The sequence below is a fragment of the Balaenoptera ricei genome, chromosome 8, assembly GCF_028023285.1.
Source record: "Balaenoptera ricei isolate mBalRic1 chromosome 8, mBalRic1.hap2, whole genome shotgun sequence".
In the NCBI taxonomy this organism is placed as follows: Eukaryota; Metazoa; Chordata; class Mammalia; order Artiodactyla; family Balaenopteridae; genus Balaenoptera; species Balaenoptera ricei.
In genome coordinates, this window is record NC_082646.1 from 112944405 (window position 1) to 112967291 (window position 22887).

General features: G+C 59.4%; 1 protein-coding gene across 2 annotated transcripts; it reads right to left on the reverse strand.

Moving 5' to 3' along the window:
- Window positions 1–4373: 4373 nt before the first annotated feature.
- On the reverse strand, window positions 4374–21904 carry TNNT3 (troponin T3, fast skeletal type). 2 transcript variants are annotated; one of them, XM_059932332.1, is made up of 16 exons: window positions 21726–21904; window positions 18508–18540; window positions 18377–18393; window positions 16544–16573; window positions 16352–16393; window positions 15289–15309; window positions 15054–15068; window positions 12280–12298; window positions 9602–9647; window positions 8605–8721; window positions 8423–8500; window positions 8072–8185; window positions 7879–7988; window positions 7699–7789; window positions 6647–6687; window positions 4374–4572 (listed from the first exon to the last, which is right to left on the reverse strand). In XM_059932332.1, the coding sequence occupies exons 2-16, from the start codon at window positions 18522–18524 to the stop codon at window positions 4521–4523; spliced, it is 810 nt and encodes a 269-aa protein (XP_059788315.1). In that variant the 5' UTR covers window positions 18525–18540; window positions 21726–21904; the 3' UTR covers window positions 4374–4520. The 2 variants fall into 2 exon arrangements, with proteins under 2 accessions (XP_059788315.1, XP_059788316.1); XM_059932333.1 differs by lacking the exon at window positions 15054–15068.
- Window positions 21905–22887: the final 983 nt, after the last annotated feature.

Below are 22887 nucleotides of genomic sequence, written 5' to 3' on the forward strand. Positions count from 1 at the left end.
CTAATTTTTCATCCAGTCATGTCAGTGATGACCCTTGCCTCAGTCAAGCATCACATTAATGAAGCTTTTCTCGTTCTATCCCTCCCTCTGCATTTATTAGCTGCATTCTTTCCTTCCCCTCACTGACATCTGTGTTCTGTTCATCTAGTTGGTCTGAACTGGCATCAGTGGTAGTTTACATTTGATTTCCCATTTGCTATGATCACTCAGGTCCTCTTTTCTGTGAGCTGATTACTCTCAACTTGACCCATTTTTCTGTTCAATTGCTCGCCTTTCTAATGGTATCCTAAAGTTCCTTATACATCCATCCTCCGTGTCTGAGGGGGATTGGTTCCAGGACTCCACAGATACAAAAATCCAGGGATGGTTAAGTCCCTTATATAAAACAGTGATGTGTTTGCAACCTAAGCACATCCTCCTGTGTACTTCAAACCATCTCTACATTATCTATAATATCTAATACAATATAAATGCTATGTAACTAGTTGTAAATACTACATAAATAGTTGCTGGTATGCGGCAAATGCAAGTTTTGCTTTTGAGAACTTCCTGGAATTTTCCTTTCTGAGCATTTTCAATCCGAGGTTGGTTGAATCCACGGATGCAGAGGGCCTACTGTATACATTGAATACTAATTCTTCATCACTGACATGTGTTACAAATATCTCCTCCCAAGAGATGCCTTGAGTTTTCACTTGTGGTGTCTTCTGATGCAGAGAAGTTTATTTCTTAAACTTTATTCTTGTTGAATTTATCAATCTTTCATTTTATGATTTGTGGGGTTTATGCCTTATTTAAGAAATTTTCCCTGATAGGAGAGCTTTCTGATTACTCTCCTATAGTATTTTCCTAAAATTTTGAATGTTTTCTTTTTCAGACTTAGGTCTTTCAATGACCAGGAATGGATTTTTGGTGGATGGTATGAAGGAGGACAGCACTGTTATTTTATTTTGTTCTCAGTGGATATGCAGCTGTTTCAGCTGTAAAAGAATGTTGCCCACCACCCAGTTCCACCTACAACACACCCTGAAAGGAATTCAAGGCAAAGATCAGGAATGAGACACTCTGTGCTCTGGGAAAACAGGCAGAACGGGCCCTCAGGTAGTTAGATATTTTCAGGAGAAAATTTATGAACCCAGATTCTTGCATCTTCTCATACTTAGAAAAACACTAAAATCATTAACGGAGATACCTGTTCCTCGTGACCAGCAGCAACCTTCTACCAAGATGCGCTCTTGATGGCACGTACCCCTTTGCCAAAATCACATATATACTGATAGCCCTCTCCTACCTCTTTGGAACAGTTCCTCAGAGCTACTGCGATGCCGTTCCCCAGGCTATAGTCTTTAGTAAGACCCCAAATGAAACTGAAACTCACAGCTCTCCCATTGTGGGTTTTTATTTCAGTCAACATATCCCATCCTTTCCCCTGTTATTCCTGGCACCATGTCTGCCCCCCCCCCTCCCCAATCAAGTTCCCCTGTGTGGTGGGCTTCACTCTGTTTTCTGTGTCCATCTGGGAGCAGACATTCCAGTGGCTTAAGGAACCCAGCTTCACATGGGAGGGTGGCCGGTAGGACAGATTCCCCAACCTCAGTCTTCTGATATTCAGACCCCATTTCTTTCCACAGGAATTTTAGAATCAGTGTCAATTTACATGTGAATCCATATTGGAATGTGGGTGAGTTGCCCTGAATTCACAGATTAATTTAGGGAGAACAAACATTTTAAAGATCTTGTGGAACATGGTGACATCTCCAGTGACGTAGCTCTTCTGTAATACTTTTCAATAAAGGGATTTTATTATCACTCTAATTATCTTGCACATCTTTTGTTAGATTTATTCTTATCCTATGTTTTTTACATTTCTGCTGTAAATGGCATCTTTGAACATTGCCTCCTACCTTTCAATTTTTCTTTCTTGTGCTCACATGCACATGTCCTCACTCTCCTTAATTCTAAAAACTTAGAATTGCAGATTTTCCTGGGCTTCCTTATAGACAGTTATTTGATTGTGAATAATGGTAGTTTCTTTTAAGGGACTAGCAGGCAAGAAAACCTTCTAACCTTTTACTATTAAGATGATTTGCTGTAGGATTTTGGAAGATGTCTTCCTCAGGTTGAGGAAATTGCCTTTTATTCCTAATTGACTAAGAATTCGTAAACTGTGTTCTGTGTCATCCAATTTTTCCCCCCAGCCTTTAAACTGTTTTTGTGTCATAAATCATCATATTACTCAGTTTTCTAATATAAAACTATTTTTGCATTAGAGAGGACCCCCCTTGGTCATGATGTAATTTTCAAAATCTTAGTATTTTTTGGTGAGGAGTTGTTTAATTGTTGGTTCAACATCTTTAAAATGAAGTCAGTCTATTCAAGTTTCATGCTTCAATGCAGTAAGTCTATTTCCCCTGGAAACTGGCCATTTTATCTAGTTTTCAAATATACTGTCATAGAGTTGTCTATGCTGTGCTCTTACTGCTAATTTAGTCTCTGCCATCTTTGTCACATGCTCTCTGTTCATTTCAGTGTGGTTTATGCCTTCCCCTCTTCCTACCTGATTTTCTTGCCAGATATTGGACTGTTTTATCAGTCCCTTTGAAGAGCCAATTTTTTTCTCTGTTGACCTTCCCTGCCAATTTTGTTTCTTCATTTTACTGTCTTCTTCTCTTTTCCTTACTCATTTCCATGCTTCTCTTTTACTCAGTTTTAGCTTTTTGTTCATTTTCTAACTTCTTGAATTTGATGTGTAACTTATTAAAAATATGGGTCTCCCCCTCCACCGACCCCAACCTTTTCTAATGTAAGCATTCAGGCCCTGACATTTCCCTGTAGGTCTGGAGTCAGCAGCACCAAGTTCTGCTCTGGTCCTGCATTATCGCTCAGCTCCAAGGTGCTTCCCAAGTCCTATCCCAATTTCCTCTGTGATCCCTCAACTATTCAGTGTGTTTTTGCATTTCTAAACATCCGCTAATAAGCTACCTGCCCTTGGTTCTGACTGGGCTGCAGATCGTTGGCTGGGACATTCCCATTAGAGCTTGAGACTTGTTCTGAATCCTCCTCTATAATCTGCTTCTGAAATGTTTCACATGCCACTCTAGGTTGGAGGAACAGTGGTCCATCAACGTCCATCAGTCGAGCCTAATTGTTTTGTTTGAACCTCACGTGCCTGCTCCCTCAACTCAGATCCTCCTGACCTCTCTGTGACTATGAGATGTGCTTGAAAATTTCCCACTCAGATCCCGGACTTGTTCATTCCCTGGGTTTCCACCATGTGTGACTCAGCTCACATTGTTCTGAACCTGTACAATCTCGGTGAGCTGACTCTGCTTCTCACGTGTGTTGACCGCCTCTCCCCAGGGAGCTTTAGCCCCGTTAGTTCTGTGCGAGTGGAGGGACGGTGCTAGGGGGTCAATGGACCCCACCGTTTACTACATGAAGGTGTTCATCTTCGAATCACTGCAGGAAAGCACATTGGCTGTGCTCAGGGTATTTACACCGACTGCAAATAGCCCTGTCATGGGGGGGGGGCACGGTGCTCGCATATTTATGGATGTATATTGCGGGGGAGAGTACATGAGGGGGCAGGGATGTGTGTGTTGGGGTGTGTGCCATGTGCGTGCATGTGCCATCTGGGCGGGCGACCTCGTTGTTGGGATCCCGACCCCCGTGGCAGACCGATCGGTGTTGCTCCCTACTTCCCACCACTCTGCAGAGCCTTCCCAGGGGGCGGTTCCAGACTCCGGCAGCTTCCTCTGTGGGTACTTGGCTGTGCAAGCTTCTATGTCTTGATCCAATTTTTGTGATTTATATTTTCCGTAATTCTATTTGGTCAGGACTTTCAGACTTATTACACAGTGAGCACTGTATTCTCAGATAATATAGAAAGAACGGTCTGTGTTTGCTGTGTCTGCTCCCTGAAATGTGCTTTTCCACTCCTTTCCTGGGGCTGTGTGCACCTCTCGTGCTCTGGACTCTCCTTCTGCCCCATCTCTGGGGGACGTTTGTGAAGTGTCCCACTGTGCCCTGGGCCTGCCTCCCAGACCCCCTGCAAAGGCCAAGCTCTACTACCCCAAACCAGCTTCAGAGCTGACCTGGGGGGCTGGGCGCTGAGGTGGAGAACTGAGCAGTGTGTGGGCGCTCGGAGTGGAGACAGAAGGTTCTAGGGGGTGAAAGCCCGTTGACAGAAGTGGAAGCCACTGGCAGAGCCGGAGGGCATCCGGGGCATAGCGCTCACGGCACAGTAGAGCCATGGCCCCTCGGTCTGCTGAGCTGACCCCTAAGATGAGCGCCCAGCGTCCTGCAGGCCCCCTAGCTGCAGAATGGCCACCCCCCCCCCACCAGGGCCCCATCCATGAGCCAGGGCACACCTGTCGGAGGGGAGTCTGCTAGCTTTATTTATAGACCCCAGAGGTTGGAGGCAGCGAGGACAGAGACACAGGAGATGCCTGGGAACTGGATGCCTCCATGTGGACCCCACAGGCTGAGGGTCTCTGCCTCGGGGAACCTCTTCGGCTGCTTTACTTCCATCGCCCGCCGACTTTGCCCTTGGCCGGGGTCCCGGCCTTCTTGCTACAAATGGGAAGCAAGGTGGTCTTGAGCATGAGGGTATCCGGGACCCTGGCCAACCCCTTCCCTGGCCCCTGGCAGACCCCAGGCCCTGGCAGCTTTGCCCGGACAGGCTCTGGAAGCCCCAGCGCATCCCCCAGCTCCAGTCCAGCAGCAGTGACTCACCTGTACCTGCCCAGCCAGGCTTGGGTGGCTTTGTGCAGAGGGAGTCAGGGAGGCTAATTGGGGGCTGGCGAGAGCCTGGTCCCCCTCCCCTCCCTCCCTTCCCCATCCGAGGGGCTCGAGGCACAGGGGGCAGGGAGACTCTGGGGCCCTATGTCAAGCAGACCCAAGCCCTCACGGGAAGCTGCCACCTTCCCAGTTACTTTGTCCTGAAAAGAGTCTCTGCCCCTGAGTCCCAGCCTCCTGGGGACAGTGGGCTCCTCTGGCCCTTCGCTCCAGGCCAGCAGTCCCAGCCTGATGGATGTGGCAGCAGGGAGGGCTCTGTCTTGTTCCAGAGTCTCAGCCCCTCAGCCACTAGTTAGAACTGGACCCTGGGGTCGGGAGGTCCCACCCCAAGGGATGGTGGTCCTCAGGAGCCCGCCCCATCTGTCTGAGCCCTCTGCACGCCAGTGAGCCAGGAGCGAGCTGGGTGCCGAGTTAGGACTGGCTGGTGATCAGAGCTCTTTTTTGGACAACTTCGGGCTGGAATGGGCCCTGCAGCTCTCAAGGCTTCAGGAGAAGGCCTGGCGCTGGGGCTGTGCCCACAGCCTGAGAACCCTCCCAGCCATGCACATGCACGCACACACACGTGCTCATGCACACACCTGGCCAAATGGCCCCCTCTCGAAGGGACCTGCAAAAACCCCTGCCCTGCACAAAGGCAGGGAGGAGGGAGTGTCTCCTTCACCAGCCCCACTGCCCACCTTGGGGCATGCCCCATCTCAGCCGCCAGGCTCCGGGACAAAATCCCTCTCTGGGCCTTACCCGGCAGTTATTGTAAAGGGTCCCATGGACCCCGAGGGTTCACCATCCTGAGGAACCAGTGATTTCACCCAGGGCCACGGAGGAGCTGGTGACAAAGCCCAGGCCCCCTGATTCCTGGTCCCAGGTCACCTTTGAAGTGACACGCTGCTGGCACATCCAGGAGCCCAGTCTGGCTTCACCAGGCCACTCTGAAGCTGCCCAGGGGACTCCTGCCGGCCCTCCCCCAACCTGCCATCCTTCTGGGCTCTGGGGGTAGGGGTGAGAGGAGGCTGCGGGTCCAGGGGTGCAGGGTCCTGACATGCTGGCCCAAGTGGCCGGCTGGTTAGTCCTGTTACTACTCTGCTGAAGGCCGGCTGCCACCGACACAGGCTAAAATCGCCAGGCCCCTGGCTCGGCAGTGGCAGCTGACCCGTGGGGCCATGTGCCCCGTGCAGAGCAAGGGACAGGCAGAGCTACTCACTGCTTCTGGGCCTGGTCAATGCGGCTCCTGAGGTTGGTGATCTGCAAACAACACAGGTGACTTACCTGCCGTGTCCAAGCAGGGCCAGGCCGGGTAGTGACCTCCTGCCCTGCGGGCCCCTTGGCGGCCCTGGCAGGTCTTGGCACTCTTACTGTGTCCCGGCTCCTTTGGTTGGAGGACCCTTGGGCTTGTGCCTCTGACTTACTCTTGGTGGCCTGAGCTGGAGACCTGGGCTATAACACGCAGCAGCCCAGGAGCTGGCCACTTACCTTCCAGCCTCTGCGGGATGTGGGGCAGGGGGCACGGGGCGGAGGTGAGGCTTGCAAACAGAGCCCCTACCTGGTGGGCCCGAGCTCAGAGCCCTGCGGCCTCTTGCTCCTCGGCCCGGCTGCTCTGCCCTGCCGACTGCCCGGGGGAGGCTGGAGGAAGGCAAGGCCCGGCCCCCGCTGCCATCAAGACAGCAGGGCAGCCTCAGCAGCCCCCAGGTAGCCGGCAGTGGAGAGGAGGAAGGCGGGAGGACGAGAGGAAGGTCTCCGGGGCCTCCGTGCCCCCTGCCGCCGACACCTGCAACGACCCAGGTTTTCGCCATGCAAGAGGCCCACCGTGCATGAACACTACGAGCCTGGTCCAGCGTGGACTCCGGCTACTTACAACTTGGCCAGCATCTCCACTCTGGCCCGGACGTTCACGATCTAGAAAGACCGAGATGGTTAGGGGGCTGGGTGGGTAGTTGAGGCTTAGGCACCCACTGTGCACTGGGCTATTCTGGGCCAGGGCTCTTGTGGTTCTTTTAGCCCCCGGGAACCCACCGTGGGCCATGCACAGTCTGTCAGGAAGCAGTTCGCCCCTGGCTCAGCCTCCTGGACATGAGTAGGGCCAGTCTGGGCTCTCTCTGAAGCCCATTTCCAAGGCCGGCCCTCCCAGGGGAGCATCAGGAGGGAGCAGTGATGTCCCCGGCGCCTGGCCCTGTCTGCCGGCCAGCAGCGACACACATGCCCCTGGGGGCGGCCTGGGAGGGGCGTGGTTCTGCTCCAGTTAGAGGTGGGGAAATCGAGGCGCAGGAAGACCAGGCAACTCGCCCAAGGGCACCGGGATCCTGAGAAGGAGTCAGGACTCGCCTGTCTGTCAGTACTGGTCTCCCACACCCTCTGTCTCAGGGGCCAGTAGGGGAAGCTGGGAGAGGTGCCCTGAGAGTGGAAGGTCCTCCCCCGGGACCCTGGAGGCCAGAAGGGTCTATGCTTCACGCAGCGGGTCCTTCCCCAGGACTGGTGCCCCCAGCCCCACCCCCAGGCCCAGACTCCGAGGGACGGTGCCCACCCAGGGCTGCCGTCCTGAGTCGTGAGCCCCTCTCAGGCAACTCCCAACCCCCAGGGGAGGAGCACTGTCCCAGCCCCCTCCCCAGCTCTGAGCTTGGGGGCCTGGGAGGGGGCTGGGGAGGACCCCCACCACAGAGGAGCTCAGTGCCAACCTGGTGGGCTTGGGACACCGCTGGCTTTCCACGGTCTCCCCCCAGCCCCCCGAGGGCACTCTGCCCCAATGCTCTCTCCCGCCAGCCCTGGGAGCCAGAGTGATGCGGGGAGGTTGGCTTGGAGGACACCCAGGCAGGGTCCCCAGCAGGACAGGGGCCTCAGTCGGGGTCCGAGGGGACTCGGGAGTGCTCAGGGGTGCCTGCTGGCAGGTGAGGGCGGAGGTGCTTCACTCACATCGTATTTCTGGCGCTTCAGCTTCTCCGTGTACTCAAACTTGCTGGTCTCCAGCTGGTGCAGGGTTTCCCAGAGCTCCTTGGCCTTGTCCCTGGGGAGGGAGCAGCAGAGAGGGAGGGTTGGCAGATCAGCCCCGGGCGGCTGGGGCCGGGCACCCCCCGCCCCGAGGGGCGTCCTCACATGAGCTTCTCCTGGCTGAGGTGGTCGATATTGAGGGGCTTCTGCCGCTCAGCCAGAACTTTCTTCTTCATCTCCCGGGCCGTCTGCTTCTTGCCTCTCTTCTGGTCAGCCTGAAGGGACACGGCAGCAGGGACGTGGCACCGCCGGCCCGAGGGCGTGGCGGGGACCCCCGGGCCCCAGGCCCCGTGCCCACCTTGGTCAGGTAGCTGCTGTAGTTGACACCAATGGAGGACAGAGCTTTCTTCTTCTTCAAGTCTTCCTCGGCCTTCCTCTTGGCCTCCTCCTCCTCCCGCCGGGCTTTCTCCTCCTGCGGAGACCCCACCCCAAGACCTCAGGGCAGGCATCGAGGACTGCCTGGGCTTGGAACCTTCTGGAAGGTCCAGGTCCTGGTCGGGTCTGCCCTCTCGTGGGGGTCCTGCAGGGCGTGGGGACCTTAGCCACCAGCCCGGGTCCTTGGCCAAGGTCAAGGGAAACGTCAGGAGAAGGGAGGTCTGGGAGCCTGGCATTTCTCGGGCCGGGGGCTGGGGTGGCAGGGGCGCCTCACCGCCAGTCTGTTCTGGCGCTCTCTCTCCCTCTCGGCCCGGGTCCTCTGCTGCTCGGCTCTCTCCGCACGGCGCTTCTCCTGCAGCCGGAGGAGGGGCGGGTCACTCCGGCCTGGCCGCCCCCCCTCCGGCCCCGCCACCACGTCCACCAGCCCCACCTCCGCCCGCAGCTGCCGGGACTCACGATCCTCTCCTTGAGTGCGACCAACTCCTCTTCCTCTTTCTTCCGAGCCTCGAAGTGGTTGTCGATGAGGGCCTGCAGCTCCATGAGGTCTTTGTTCTGGCGCTTCTTCTGGATGTCCTGTGGGGGACAGGCCCGTCACCCCCACCCCTCCTCTGGAACTTCAGGCTCCCTGGCCCTCCTGGGGGCCGGCGGCTGCCTGCTCCCTTAGCCACAGGGTAGGAGCGGTGCTCTCCCCGCGGGTGAGTCCAGGCCGGGCGCGGCCCTGAGGTCAGTCAGCCCCCCTGGGATGGACTGGCCCTGACGTGGCCCCGTTGTCGTGCCCAGAGTTGCCCTGCGTGGATCGGGCAGAGAGGAAATTGGGGAGTGAGGTAGTCTGTTGGATACACAGATGGATGGGTGGGTGAATGGATGGGTGGGTGGGTGGGTACCTGGCTGAGTGGGTAGATGAGTGGATGGATGATGGGTAGATAAATGGATGGACGGATAGATGAATGGATGGATGAAGGATATAGACGGATGGAGGAAAGGACAGATGGGTGGATGCACAGACGGATGGATGGATGGATAGATGGTTGGGTGGGTGGAGGATGGATGGATGGATGGATAGGTGGGCGGGTGGGTGGGTGGAGGAAAGCATGGATGTGTAGATCAGTGGGTGAGCATCTGCATGAGTGGATGGATGATGGGTGCATAAATGGATGGATGAGTGAATGGATGGATGGATTGATGAATGGAGGGATGAAGGATACAGATGGATGGAGGAAAGGACAGATGGATGGATGCACAGATGGATGGATGGGTGGGGGAGGAGGGAAGAAAAGTGTCCATTACTGGAGGAGTTTCTTCTGGTCCAGGAATGAATTAAAGCAGAATCTCATGGAACCAGGAAGCCTTAGCTCTGGCTGCTCTAGAGGAGGTGACCTCCTCAGGCTTAGCCTGGAGCCTGACGTCTGGGGGCTGGGGGGAGAGTGTGTTGATCTGGGTCCCGGAAACTTACATCGAAGTCTACTTTCTCCCCTTCCGGGATCTTAGGAGCAGTGAGTCTGAAGAAGAGAGAGAGGCTCATGAGTGGGGACGAGTGGGGACCCCCACCAGGACAGCTGGCCTGACCCAACCTGGCCTGGCCCTCCGCCCTTCGCCCTGGCACCTGGCTGAGGGCACACTGCCTGACCTTTGCTCTTATCAGATGTATAACCCACTGTCCCCAGAATGGCTTGACCCTTCGAGGAGGTTTCAAGCATCCCTCTGTTTTGCCAACTTCTGGACCTTGCAAGAGCTGTTTCACCCCCCTCAGTCCAGGAAGGGTAGCCTTGCTTTCTTTCTCAAACAAATAAACAAATGTGGCGAGGTCAGACCAGAAGGCAGGGTGGTCACTGCACACCCTCCCAGGGCCTTTGGCCTCTGTGGTCAGGAACGGCCGTCTCGGATGACCCTTTGCTTTTCTCTGGCCCCTCTTTGATCTTTCTTTCTGGGGACCCAGAGGAAGGGGGGCTGGGCAGAAAACAGTGCGAAGAAGAAATGAGACCTCTCCCTGAATCCGGCCGGCTGTAAGAGCCATGGTCTCCACCCTCCCCTGAATACGTTTCAGATGGAGCAAAGAGTTAAATCAACAACAACAACAACAATTTCTTCAAAAAAGAAGAAAGTGGAACTGAATATGGACCAGGATGCTGGCGCAGGAAAGGATTTTCTAAGCTCGGAAGGTCCTGCTCAGGAACTCCATGCAAATGAAAAACTTATGGACATGGAAAAAGGCACAACGCAAAAGGGGGGAAAGAAAAACCAGACTAGAAAAATCTTTTCAGCAAATACAGAGAAGACTTATATCCTTATGCAAACTGATGATTAAGAAAACACAGAGACACCCCCGCCGTTAGATAAATGGGCAGAGAGCGTAAGCTAGCAGCTCCCCAAGAAGAAAGACCACCAGTCAACACACGAGGGAAAGGCCATCAAAGGAATGCGAAGGAAAACAACCCAGAGAGGCCGTTTCTCATCCATCCGTCAGAGGCTCCGTGTGCAGGCACGTCGCGGTCCCCGGGCATGCGGCATGGAGACCGCGCTGGCGGCCCTCGTGGAAGCCGTTTGGCAGACGATATCAAAAGCCTTAAGAACGTTCCTACTCTTTGACCCAGTAATTCCATTCTGGGAATGAGGCCTAGGGAAATAACCCAAAAGACAGAAAATGCTTTCCACCCAGCGTTATTTATGATAGTAAAATATTGGGGAAAGCCTTAATATCCTGCAATAGAGGAATGGTTAGGAAAATTATGGTTTGTTCAATTGATGGAATATTATGTGGCCATTCAAAATATTTAAGAAGACTATGTAAAAACATGGAAAAATACTTAGAAACAGCGCTGCATTTTAAAAAAGCAGAATTCAAGGCTGTATAGACAGGACGATGTTTGAAAAACAGCTCAGGGTTTCAGTCTTTTTTTCCGAGCCCTATGCATGGAAAAAGAGTAGGAAGAAATAAGCCTTTTTATTCCTTTCTACTCTTTTCCGCAGTCTGGCAGGCGGGGTGGGAGAGTTATAGATGATTTTTTTTCATTGGACTTTTACGTATTTTCCAAATTTTCTTTAATGAGGTGTTTTATTTTCATAATGAAAACACAAACATTTTTTTTAAACTAGAAAATATCTTGTGACCCGGCAGCTTTCTTTAAAACTGCTGAAAAATAAAGTGTAACGGACGGAAATGTGCTGGCTATACGTTCGCATATTTCCAGTCTTCTTTGGAGAGTCCGTAAGGCTCCCCTAAGTGGGAGCGAACACTTGGCGTGTGCTCATACGCACTGACATTCCATCCCGTGCAGAGCAAAGGCAGGCATGAATCCTCTGAAGGATAAGGGGGATGAAGCATGTGCAAAGTGCCGTGGGCTTGTACGTACTTATCAGAAACAGAAAAGTCAGGAAAGTCGGATTAAAACAAAACATCTCTGAACCACTCACTGACATGTGGGCAAAACGAGGGAAAGAAAGTCCCTTCGAACAAGGAAGATGGTTCCCCAGAGAGGGTTGAGGCCGCCGTGAAGGGAGGGATCGTGTCTCCGGTCAAGGTTTTGTTCCCAAGTGGGTTTCAAGGGTGAGACCCTCCTTCCTACCGCCCCACTTTCACGCCTATTTCACATCTAGGGCCCTGGGAGATGGGGGGCAGCAGGCCGGTACAGGGGGGCCGGAGAGGGCACAGGGAGCTGCGTGGGGCCTCCCTCTCTCTGCCCTGTCTTCCCCAACTTCCTGCACCCCTTCCTCCCTCCGCCCATTGTCTCCTCCTGCAGGAAGCCCTCCTTGCGAACACTGGATGATCCGGGGCGGAACCACGCCCGACTGGACTTCCAGAGTCCGTCTCTGCCCGTCTCTGGGAGGTCTGACCCCCACCTGTCGGGGCGAGGGCTGTCCCCAGTGACCCCATTCCCATGATACGCCTCATCAGAAATCTGGAACCTTCAACACCAAACCAAGGAGCAAAGAAACGGCTGCTGTTCTCAGGGGTTTGGGTCTCCAGAGCCTAATGCACTTTGCTGCCTTCCTCAGGGGGCCCGGAGCCCAGCCCCGGTGGCCTCGGGCCCCATCCAGCCTGCCCACCCGGGCTTCTCCTCCAAGCATGGGCTCCAGGCTTCACCCCGCCCGCCCCACCCGCCCGGCATCCATCCCTGCCCACCCCACACTCACTTGAGTCTTGGCTTCTCCTCTGGTCAGAAGGGCACCAGCGTGGGGAGAGGGGAGAGGGGAGAGAGACCAAGTGAGATGGACAACGCACTCCAGCCAACGGGTCCCTGGGGGTCTCAGACTGGGGGCGGCCTGCCCCTCCAGCTGAGCCTACCCCCCCGCCCTCCCCACCCACCAGGGGCAAGGGGGTCTTGCCCCCACTCTGGGCCCACGGAGGTCCCTGTGGGGTCTGAGGAGGGGAGCTCGGGTGCGGGGCCCAGGACACTGGCGGGAGAAGGGAGGGAGGGAGAAGGGAAAGCAGAGCCGAGACATAGAGCATCCTCAGGGGGCAGAGGCAGGAGAGAAAGACCAGAGATGGCGGGGCGGCGGGGGGGGGGGGACGGGCAAAGACCGGGGGGTGGGGGAGCAGCCCCCTGCCCAAGCTCCGGTCTGCTGGCCGTTCCCCACTGACCGCCCCATCATGGCGTCAGGCAGTGCTAAGTCCCGAGGCGGACGCGGAGCGAAGCAGCAAGGCCTGGCCCTTGGAGGCCCCGGTGCCGGGAGAAGAGGACAGACAGGCGCACAGGCGCGTCTGCGGGTCTGTGCAGACGAGCTGCGTGCGGCCAGGGGCTGGCCGTTACCTGCCTCGCCCTCCCACTCCTCCTCCTTGGCATCTTCAGGCAAGCGCACGTGCAAGAGAAAGCGGCAGGGCTGCAGGGGTGAGTCGGGGTGCGAGCAGGGGCCCGGGCGCGGGGCCAGGGCAACGCCAGCCGGGGGCACACCTCGGTCCCTCTTCCCCTGGGTGTGCGTTGGCCTGGACCCCGTTTGTGACCCCAGCTGAAGGCCAGAGGACTTGCGTCTGGGGAGGGGCTGGAGGAGATGTGCGGCCAGGACGCCCAGGGAGAGACCCGGCCCCCACCCCGGGAGGCTGGTCGTGGCTGGAGAGGCCACTGAGGGCCTGTGGGTGCTGGCTGCTGGCTTCTTTGAGTCTGTCCACTGGGGGTGAGAGGTTCTGGGGACCGAACACCTGGGTTTTGTTGGGCTGAAACCTGAGGGGGTCTGGAACACCTCGGTTAATAAAGCTTCTTGGGGCCTCAGACCTGCAGAAGCCTGGCTGATTCCAGTCCCAGCCCAAGGGGATGAGGGAGCTCAGGCAGAGCCCCGAGGGGCCCAGGGTCAGCTCAGCCCCAAGGTGGGGGCTCCTGACTCCCAAGGGAGCCTGTCCCAGCCCCTTAAGCGGCTTCTCTTCCAGAGCCTGGCTGGGCCATCACACAGGGCTGGCCTTATGACAGGTGGCCTGTCCAGGCTGCAGCCTTCAGACCTGAGACCCCACCTGCCTGGGCTAACCCAGCCACCCTCACGTGGGGGGCTGCTTCATTTGATCCTCTCTGCCTCCCCGGGCCCTGGGGAGGTCCTGGCCGGCCTGGATGCAACCCGGGATCTGCAGGGGGCCTGGCAGCACCCTAGCCCCATCCTTCAGTCCCTGCTCTGGGCCCTTTGGTGGCAATGACGCCTGGCCGTCAGCCTGTCTGAACCGCCAAAGCCCCCCTGCACTTGGCCTGGCCCCAGGCCTGTTGTGGGTGGGAGGGCTCTTGGCAGGGTCTCCCCTCACATCCCCCTCAGCTCACAGATCACTTGGTTCCTTAGCAACCAACCCCACTCCCACAGATAGCGCCCCCAGCCCTCTGGCACTACTGTTTTCAGGTGGGCCTGACGTCACTGCCCCCCCGCACCTGGTGGGGGGCTGTGAGCGTGGGGAGACTGATGGAGACGGCGCTTCGGGAGCAGATGCCGGGGAGGGCATGGGGGGAGGCCAAGTGCCATGCAGCAAAGCTCCCCAGGCAGCAGGCAAGCAGGCAGCGGCCTGGCATTCCCACCCCTGCCTGTCTGTCTGTTGGCCTCAGGGCTGGTGCCAGGGTGACCTGGTGACCTTGTGACCACCACAGCCCTTGCCTGGACCCTGGTTCCTGCAAGGCTCAGTATTCACTGCCCGACCCTCAGGGCCGGCACGTCCCTTTCTCTTACAGGTGGCCTCGCTTTGGGGGCTGTGCTCTGGGTTCTGGCCCAACTGGGAGGCCCCCTGTGGCCCCTCGAGACATTGTGTGAAGGCAGGGGCTCCCCGACTAGGGCCCTGGCTTGAGCCTGCACCTCCGTCACCTCCAGCCCCGCTGCGGGTAGGGCAGGCCCACCCAGGGGGCCTCCTCGCGCCTGGGTGTGTCTGGCTCCGGCCCAGGCGATGGGTGGGATGCCGGGACCTGACTGATTGCTCGTTTGCACGCAAGGCCCCCAGCTGTTCCGGGTCCCCGACATCCCCACCTCAGCCTCAGCCTGACTTTCTGTTTCACCCCACTTGCCTCTCCACCCTTCCTTTAGCCCCCGCCTTACTTCCCCTCTCTGCCTTGCTATCTGGGGCAGGGCGGAGGCCACCTGCCCTGCCCCTCCTCCTCGGCTCTCCCCCACCCAACCCTGGTGGATCCCGAGGGTCCCAGTGGACCCCAGCACAATCCTCCCAAGGCCCACACCCTTCTCAGGCCCTACACTCGGCTCTGCTCTTGACCTCGAAGCTGACCGCCTCCATCTGCCTGCTGGTGACCCGGGAATGGCCTTGTCCCCCCAGCCCTGAATGCCCTCTGTCTGCTTCCCGTAAGCCAGTCCCGCCTGAGCCAGCGCCCCAGGCCTAACTGTCCCCACCCTGTCCCCAGCCCGCAGGCATGGTGGCAAGAGTCATTCAGGGAAGGAGGAAGAAGTGGTGGGGGCTCAGGTCCAGGGACGGGGACTGGGGTGGGGGACGAGCCTACCTTCCTGGACTTCCTCTGCAAAAGTAGCACCGTGGGGGGAAAGGGGGGGAAGAGAGAGAACCAGCCGTGAATCTTGGGGCAGAGGCTGCGGGGAGGGCAGCAGCGGGCGAGCAGAAACACACAGTAAGTGGGTTACGCGGCCCCTCTTGTTCCTTCGCGGCCAGGAGGCAGCTCGCACCCACACACGGCCACGTGTGCACATGCGCCCACACGGGACTGAAGTCATGGCACATACCTGGTTCATGAACTTCATGGACTAAGGAGGGCCATGGAACAAGAGGCAATGCGTGGGTCAGAGGTCAGAGGAGAAAGGATCCAAGGTTAATGGAAACAGCCGGTCGCCACGGGAGGGTCAGTGGAGGAGGCCGAGGGGTGGGGAGGGTGCGGGGAATGAGCGAGACAAGGTCAGTGTTGGCCCAGGGCAGCGTCCCCCCAGGTCCTGTCCCTGCCCCTCGGAGTTTCCAGCCCGGCTCTTGCTCCTGTCGTGACTTCGGTGCTGGTCACGGGGCTGTCGGGGTCCTGCCTGCCTCTGCCGCCTCCCCTCTTCCCGCCTTCTTCAGGCCCCCCAGAAGGACTTCCATGCAGGGGCAGGGCTGTGACCTGGCGGGATGGCACCAGGGGCTGGGGGCCTGTAGCCCAGGAAGCTTCCTACCAGCCCGAGAGTGGGGGACACGCTGCCTTTTCTTTCTGAGCCTGCCAGGGCTCTGGGACAGCAGGTGCCAGCCCTCAGCTTCTCTGACCAAGGATCCAAGCACGGGATTCCCCACCCTTCCATCCTCCACCCCGACCTGACCCCGAGGAGGGAGCCCACTGGGGCGGGCTGGAGGGGGGCTGGGGAGTGACAAGGGCTCCGGCGGGGGGCTGATGGGCCCAGCTCAGGGCACTGACTGCGGGACCTGTTCCGCCATCTCCCTGTGCGCACCGAGGTCCAGCCTGGGTCCCTGGCCCTGCCGAGGGGTAGGGTGCTGCGGGGCTCTGAGATACCCACCCTGGGGTGGAAGGCTGGCTTCAGGGCTGTCTCCGGGGCAGCTAGGTCTACATCTGGTCCAACAGCCCCACTGACCAGCCCTCCCTGGGCCGGGGGATGGAGGACCCCGTCTGCCACCCTGCCCACGTTAGAGGGTGCGGGCCCTCGGGGCCCCCTATCTGGTCAAGCACTGGCCGTAGTTAGTGGGTTACGCTGGGGACCACATGTGGGGGCCCCTTGGCTGGCTGGCGCCTGGCTGCCCCCAGGCCCCGCTGCGTGGCCCAGCCAGCCCAGGGCGCCACATGGGGCCAGAAGTCCTGTGTCCTCATACCTTCCTCGTGGACTTCATGGACTTCTGCAGGCGGGGGGGGCGCTGGGTGTGTGGTGACAGGAGGAGAGAGGAGAGGTTAGGCCAGGAGCACACTGCACGTCGTCAGAGGGGTGGGGCCACGCAGGGTCACTGAGGTCGGGGGGCAGAGGGCTGGAGGGCGTTCGGGGGGCTGGGGTCCTGGACCCCACTTACCTTCCTCCTGGGCCTCTTCTGAGGAGGGAGCTAGAGGGCACAGGAAGGAGAGAGGGAACAGGACAGCTGTTAGGGGCCACGTGGGGGGGGGGCAGGGAAGGGAGGCAGTCCCGGGTGCGGGGGAGGGTGGTGGGCCTCAGGCGCTCCAGGGACCAGGGGAGGCTGGTCCTGCTTCGAGGGCCTGCAGGACCTCAGAGAGCTCGGGCCTCGGCCTCGCCTCTGCAGCGGGACCTCCTCCCGGCCCTGGGGGTCTCTGAGCCCCTTCCCCATCCGCGGGTCTCCAGCCTGCTCTGGACTGCAGGGCCTATGCACCGGAGGGTCTCGCTAAGTCTGACTCTGAAGGTGCCGGAGGTGAGACAGGTGTTATGGGACAAGCCCAGGAGACGTGGGCCAGAAGGCGGGCAGCCAAGGCAGGTCTTAGAGGACCCAGCTCAGGGGACCTGTCCCCCTGGCCCGTCGCCTTCCCTGGGGAAGGGTGGCTCCCGGGACCGTGGTTCCCTCTCAGAAAGGAGTCTTTCTACCTTTTCAGCAGAAAAAGAAATGTTTTGCTCATGTTGTTAGGGTAGCCAAGTGTTTTCAAAATATTTTCAAAACCTAGCGCCCAGAACGCCCCACAGGAGAAGCCTGCCTGGTGGAGTTCGGGAAAGCCTTCCCGCGGTTGAGCGGGTGCCAGCGGCCGCGCACGAGCGCCCGTCGGGCCTGAGAACCACCCGTGCGCACCCTTCCCAGGGGCCGTGGCTCCGCTCCCACGCCTGCCTGGGCACGGCCCACCGGGAGGCTCCCACAGACTCGGGCTAGGGAGGGGTCTCCAGATCTGCCTGGAGGTTCCTGCTCCCAGAGGGAGGGGGAGGGGGAGGATGCCGGGAGAGACAGAGAGAGACAGAGAGGCAGAGACAGAGGGAGAGACAGAGAGACAGATGGAGACACAGAGACAGAGAGACAGACGGAGACACAGAGACAGAGAGACAGACAGAGACAGACAGAGACAGAGCTGTGGAGAGACAGGCAGGGCCCACACACCCAGACTTGCTATTAATGAGGTGAGTGTCTTCACAACCAAATCCCAGGTAACTCCACACACCATGGACACCGTGGATGAGGTTATGTATAAATAATACATAATAATGCAAAAAGTATTAATGAGCGATCAATGAGTGCTTTCTATTAATCGAGTAAAGAGGTGGGCAGTTAGGGGTGATGGCAAGTGGGGATTAAGGATGAGGAAGGTGGACGGTTACTTGGTGAGTCGGTGGGGGGGCTGGAGGCCCCCTGGGGATGAGAGTGGGCATGTGGAGCAGGAGCAGGGGGGATGCCGGGGCGGGGGCGGCGAGGGCACTTCCGGGGCTGCCTCGGTTACCTTCCCTCTCTACTCCTCTTCCAGGGGTACAACAAAGGAGAGGGGCCAGCTAGAGGGCGCGCTGGGGGCCAGTCTGGGAGGGGAGGAGGGCAGCGCCCGCCTGCCCCATCGCCCACTGTCACGCTGTTGCCGCTGGCCAGAGAGGGGACTGGGAGGAGGAAGAGGTGCTGGCGGTGACTGCGGCCCTCGGGGAGGGGTCTGGGCCGCAGAGGCCCGGGTCCTATCCTGGGGGGTGGCCCCGCTGCCCACACGACCCTGCAACGCAGGCCGGGTGGCTCAGGGACTGGGCCCAGGGCCCTGGCCTTCGAGAAGAGGTGCCGGGGCAGGAGTGGGAGCCCGTGCACAGAGGGGGCGATCGGATGCGGCTTCCAGTGGGGGCTCCCCGGGAGAGGCTCTGGCAGCGGCTGGCGAGGCCCTCCCCACCTGGACTTTCTGTCTAGACGCCGATGCAGACACAGCCTGGCTTCCACACTTACCCTCGACGACGTGTTCACTGTGGGGGAGAGAGGGGGAGGGGGGTGAGGGGGGTGGGAGCTCTCGGCGGGGGGTCCTCTGGCCTCTGAGCACAGCCAAGGTCCAGGGGTCCCGAGGCTGGGCGGGTACTCACACTTCCTCGTCCGACATGGTGGGTGGGTGGTTTCTGCAGGGGTGGAGGGAGGCCAGGGCGAGGGTTAGGAGGAATTGCCTTGACCTAGAGGGGCTGGAATGGCTGGGGGATGGGCCCTTGGAGTGGGGCTGCAGGGGGACGTCCATCAACAGGGGTCTTGGGCCAACTCTCCGGCCTTGGGCGGGCCGGCTCCTGCGCTTGGGGCCTCCTCAGCAGGCCGCCTTGCTTCCTCCAAGGCTCCAGGCCCCCCAGCCCTCTTCGCCCCTGATCTGATCCCATTCCGCCCCCCTTCCTGCCCTGGCTCCAGCCTGGAGCTTGGACTCCGGGAGCTGGACGGGATGCTGGAAGGTCGTGGCAGGGCAGACATCCTCTCTATAGCATTCCCCGAGGAGGGTCATCCAGAATGCACGCGGCTCGTCCAGGCCGGCGGGGGGCGGGGGGTGGGGGCATGCAGGCTGCTCTGGACCGTGGAGAGGTGCTGCTGATTTTGCCTCAAAACCTCCCTCTTGGTGGTCTCTGCTCTTGGGCCCAGATCGGGGGGCTCCCAGGGACCCCCCAAATTACAGAGCTTGGTACCTCCAGATGGTAACCTTGGACCTTCTCTAGCCTTTCCGCCCGCCATCCCCACGAGGCCCCCTCCTCAGGTGTGAGCCCAGACTCCCTTCTCTGACTGATGGTTTCCCGTGAGGACCCCGTGTCCTCTTATGGGGGTGCCCAGGGGTCCCCTGGGCTCTCCCATGGCCCTCTGCAGAGCCCTCTTCCAGAATCACAAGAGTGCACGAGACATTCTGTTCCCCCTCACCCCCCCGTGTCCGCCTTGCCCCAGCAGACAGCAGACTGAACCCCGGCTCGTGAGGACGGGGTCTGGGCTGTTTCTCTGTGTGGGCCCCCCAGCCTGGTGCCCACGCCAGGCGCACATGTCCTCCAAGAACTGAGTGGACGGCCCGTCCCTCCCTCAGCCTGCTTTCCCAGGCCCTGTGGATGCCCTTGAATGTGTCAACGTCTGCGGGGAAGCCTGCACCCGGGCCTGGCTGCATGTGTCCAGGTGTGGCCGGCACCGGGCCAGCGCACGCGGGGACCGTCGATCCGTGAGCTGGCCACCGCACAGACCTGAGGCAGCCGGGCCTGGGAACGCTCAGAGCAGCTGCATCAGAATGTTGGCCCCGGGTTTCGAAAAACAGAGTTCATGACAACTTGCTACAGCTTACTTGAAGACAATAGTTATGGCCCCCCGCCCCGGGAGGTTTGTATAAGAAAAACACAAGTTCATCATCTAAAAATGCGTTTACATCGCATTTCTAAGGTGGGAACAGTTTTCCAAAGCCTCTGTCAAGAATGTTAATTTTCCCAGAGCAATTTAAGCTCCATGCAAAATTAACCAACGGATGGGTCTCTGCTAACCCCTCCAGGAAGCTGAGCAGCTTTTTCGCATCCTGAAGTCTCTTCCCGGGGCTCTGCTGCCCCCTCAAGTTACAGCCTCCTGCTTTGTCTATAGCTGGGGTCTCACGGTCCCTTGGCCCAAACCCTCCTGGTGGGCCCTGCCCCTGGGTGTCGGGCCCCCGCCCCACCCAGGCCACTGCCCTCGCCCTGCTGTGCCCACCTCTCCCCCTGGAAGGGCCAGACACCTGTCAGCCGCCTTGAAAAGGGGTGGTCATGGCCTGAGTCCAGGAGTGGGATATTTTTAAGGAGCCAGTGGCAGCTGAGACGTCCAGAAATAGGCACCCAAATTAGCCAAGACACCTCTGCCCAGAAACCCAAGACGATGGGAGGGGGACTGGGAAGGCAGCCCCGGCTCAGGTCTTGGCCTGCATCCCCTCCCCCACTGACCCCCAGCCGGGCTCCGGGGTCGGCCCTCTTGTCTTCTGGGCCAGAGTCCCAGGGGGCATGCAGGCGGGCTCCCACATACCCAGGCAGGGTGCCATACCCTCTAAAGAGGGAAACTGAGGCCCCTCTGGGCTCCTGTTCCTCTTCCCAGCAAAGCCCTGGGGGTGATATCACGGGCTGCTCTGTCCCACCCACCCTCCCCCTGAGAGGGGCCCAGGGTGGGGTGTGCTTGGGGGCAGGGTGGCATTTCGACAGCTGAGAAGGAAACCAGTTGTCCATTTAATGTCCTGCCCTCAGAGGGGCCATTGTGAAAACAGCCTCTGAGGTCACCGCTCCTTGGGGACACCCTCTCCTTCCTTCCTTCCCAAGTGACAAGATGGGGGCGGGGAGGCAGGAGGCCCTGCCGCTCACTTGCTGTGGGCCCTGACCCTGTTCCCTGACCCTCGGGCCCCCACCATCCCATCTGGCAGTGGCTCCTCACCCGTCTCCTCCCAGAATGATTGAGGGCACCAGGGAGGTTGCTGCCCGGTGAAGGCGCCCCGTCCCGTGACGTCAGGAGGGTCAGCTGAGCCCTGGTTCAAGGGGGCACAGGAAGGGCAGGAGGGGCGTGGGGGCCAGGAGCTCAGGCGGGGCCTCCTGGGAGCTCGTGCTCCTCCCGTCCAGGCTGAGGTGGGACACGTCTTCCTTGGGCAGACAGGACAGACGCCCAGCTCCCCACTCCTCCCTCTGCCCTGCCCCAGCCCAGGCCCTGTCCACTCCAGGCCCTGGCCTCTGGACACTGCCCCCGGGCTGCTGGGGTCCCCGCCACCCCTCCCCACAGACCCACTCCTGCGGTGAATCCCACCAGCCACCTCGTAGTTGTCGTCTTTACAAACGGCAGCGTTAGAGACGGTGGCCGCTGGGCCGAGGGCCCCAGCCTCCTGGGAGAAGCTGGCCGAGGCGCCCCTCAGCTTAGCCGAGCCCCGTGGAAAGGCCAGGGGGGAGGGCGGCCGCACGGCAGCAGGTAGCCTCGAAGCCCTGGGCAGCGCCCCTTCCCGGCTTCTTCATCTCAGATCGTCACCGTTCTCTAGTCATCTGCCTTGGGACCACCCCACTCACCCCCGGGCCTTCCAGGGACCCCCCTCCTTCCTCCTTCTTGGGCCTCCCCTGCCCCTGTACTCTGGTCTGGAAGGGCTTCCCCTGCATCTGATGTTCAGAGAACGTCACCCCGCGATGCCGGCACCCCAGAACCGTTGGGACCCTGCGGTGGCTTCCTGGGTCTCCAGGACGCCATGCTTAAAGTGGCAAAAGGCTGGGAGGCACAGCCTCCTGCACCCGGGACCCCAGGACGCACCCAGGCCCGCCAGCACACAGCAGGCCGGCCCGGTCCTGGGGCTGCTCTCAGATGTACTGACCTGCGGCTGGGTCTGGAGAGATGGGCAGGAGCTCCCTGTGGACAGGACCAGCTCAGGCACTGCCCGTTCGGCCGCACGCTCTCATGTTATAGTGACATTCGATCTTTCCCGGCAGCCCATTGGCCAGGGGCTGGGTGGCCGGGTGCGTGGGACGGGCGGGAAGGGGCTGTGCCTTGAGGCCCCTTACCAAGTATAGGAAGAACAGAGCGGGGCGCCCAAGGAGGCGAGGATGGGGGGAAAGAAGACGAGGGCCGTCCCCCTCCCCCAGGAAGTGTCAGCTTCTATTTTTACTCTCCTGACAGTGGGCACATTCTTCATGGGCGGAGGAGGGTGAAGGAGGGCATTGGGTGGCCCTAGGGAGGAAGCTGAGGGCTCTCCTTGGGCCAGGCTGGTGTGGGGTCCCCAGAGCTGGGGCCCCATCTTCCCCGGGGGAGCTGTCCTCCCTCCGAGGTGTCTGCCCAGGAAAGGGGTCTGCCTGGCCAGGCTGCATCACTCAGGCCCCCAGGGCCGCCCCGCCTCCCCATCAGAGGCAGCAGCCCGAGGTCCCTGAGGCCCCTAAGGAATGGAAGACCCTGTGAGTCTTCGGCCAGGCCCTCAGCAGGTCCGAGCCCCACTGAGTGGTTCTCTGCGTGATGGCATTAGGACATACAGCATAAATGGGCAAGAGAAATACTAACCAAAGTCTGACTGGGGGGTCTGGCATCTCCCCAGTGGCTGGTGCCTCCCAACGCCAGGGGCCACACCTCTGAGGTCTGCCCGGGAGCTCCCCATCTGGGGGTCGTGACCCCGCAGGCCTCTCTCTCGCCACGGGCCAGGCTCAGTGTGCTGCCCGCAGCGGGCTCCACCGTTCGCCCGTGGAGCCCCGTCTTTCTTTGCTCGGGACTCCAGGTGGCACCATCCAACCGGCAGACACCTCACCCGGGGCTTTCCACGGTCCCCACGCTGGCCAGTGAGGCCACGAGCTCCTACGGCCCCGCCCCTCGAATCAGGGAAACCGAGACACAGAGTAGGAAAGAGCAGCCCCAGGCCTCCTTCCAGACGTGGAAGGCTCCAGGCGAGGGGCTGGTCGATCACAGATGGCGGGGGCCGAGGATCCTCCAAGGCTTCTCCATGGATGCTGGCCTGATCCAGGCCAATGGCTCTTGGGCTGGAGCGCAGGACA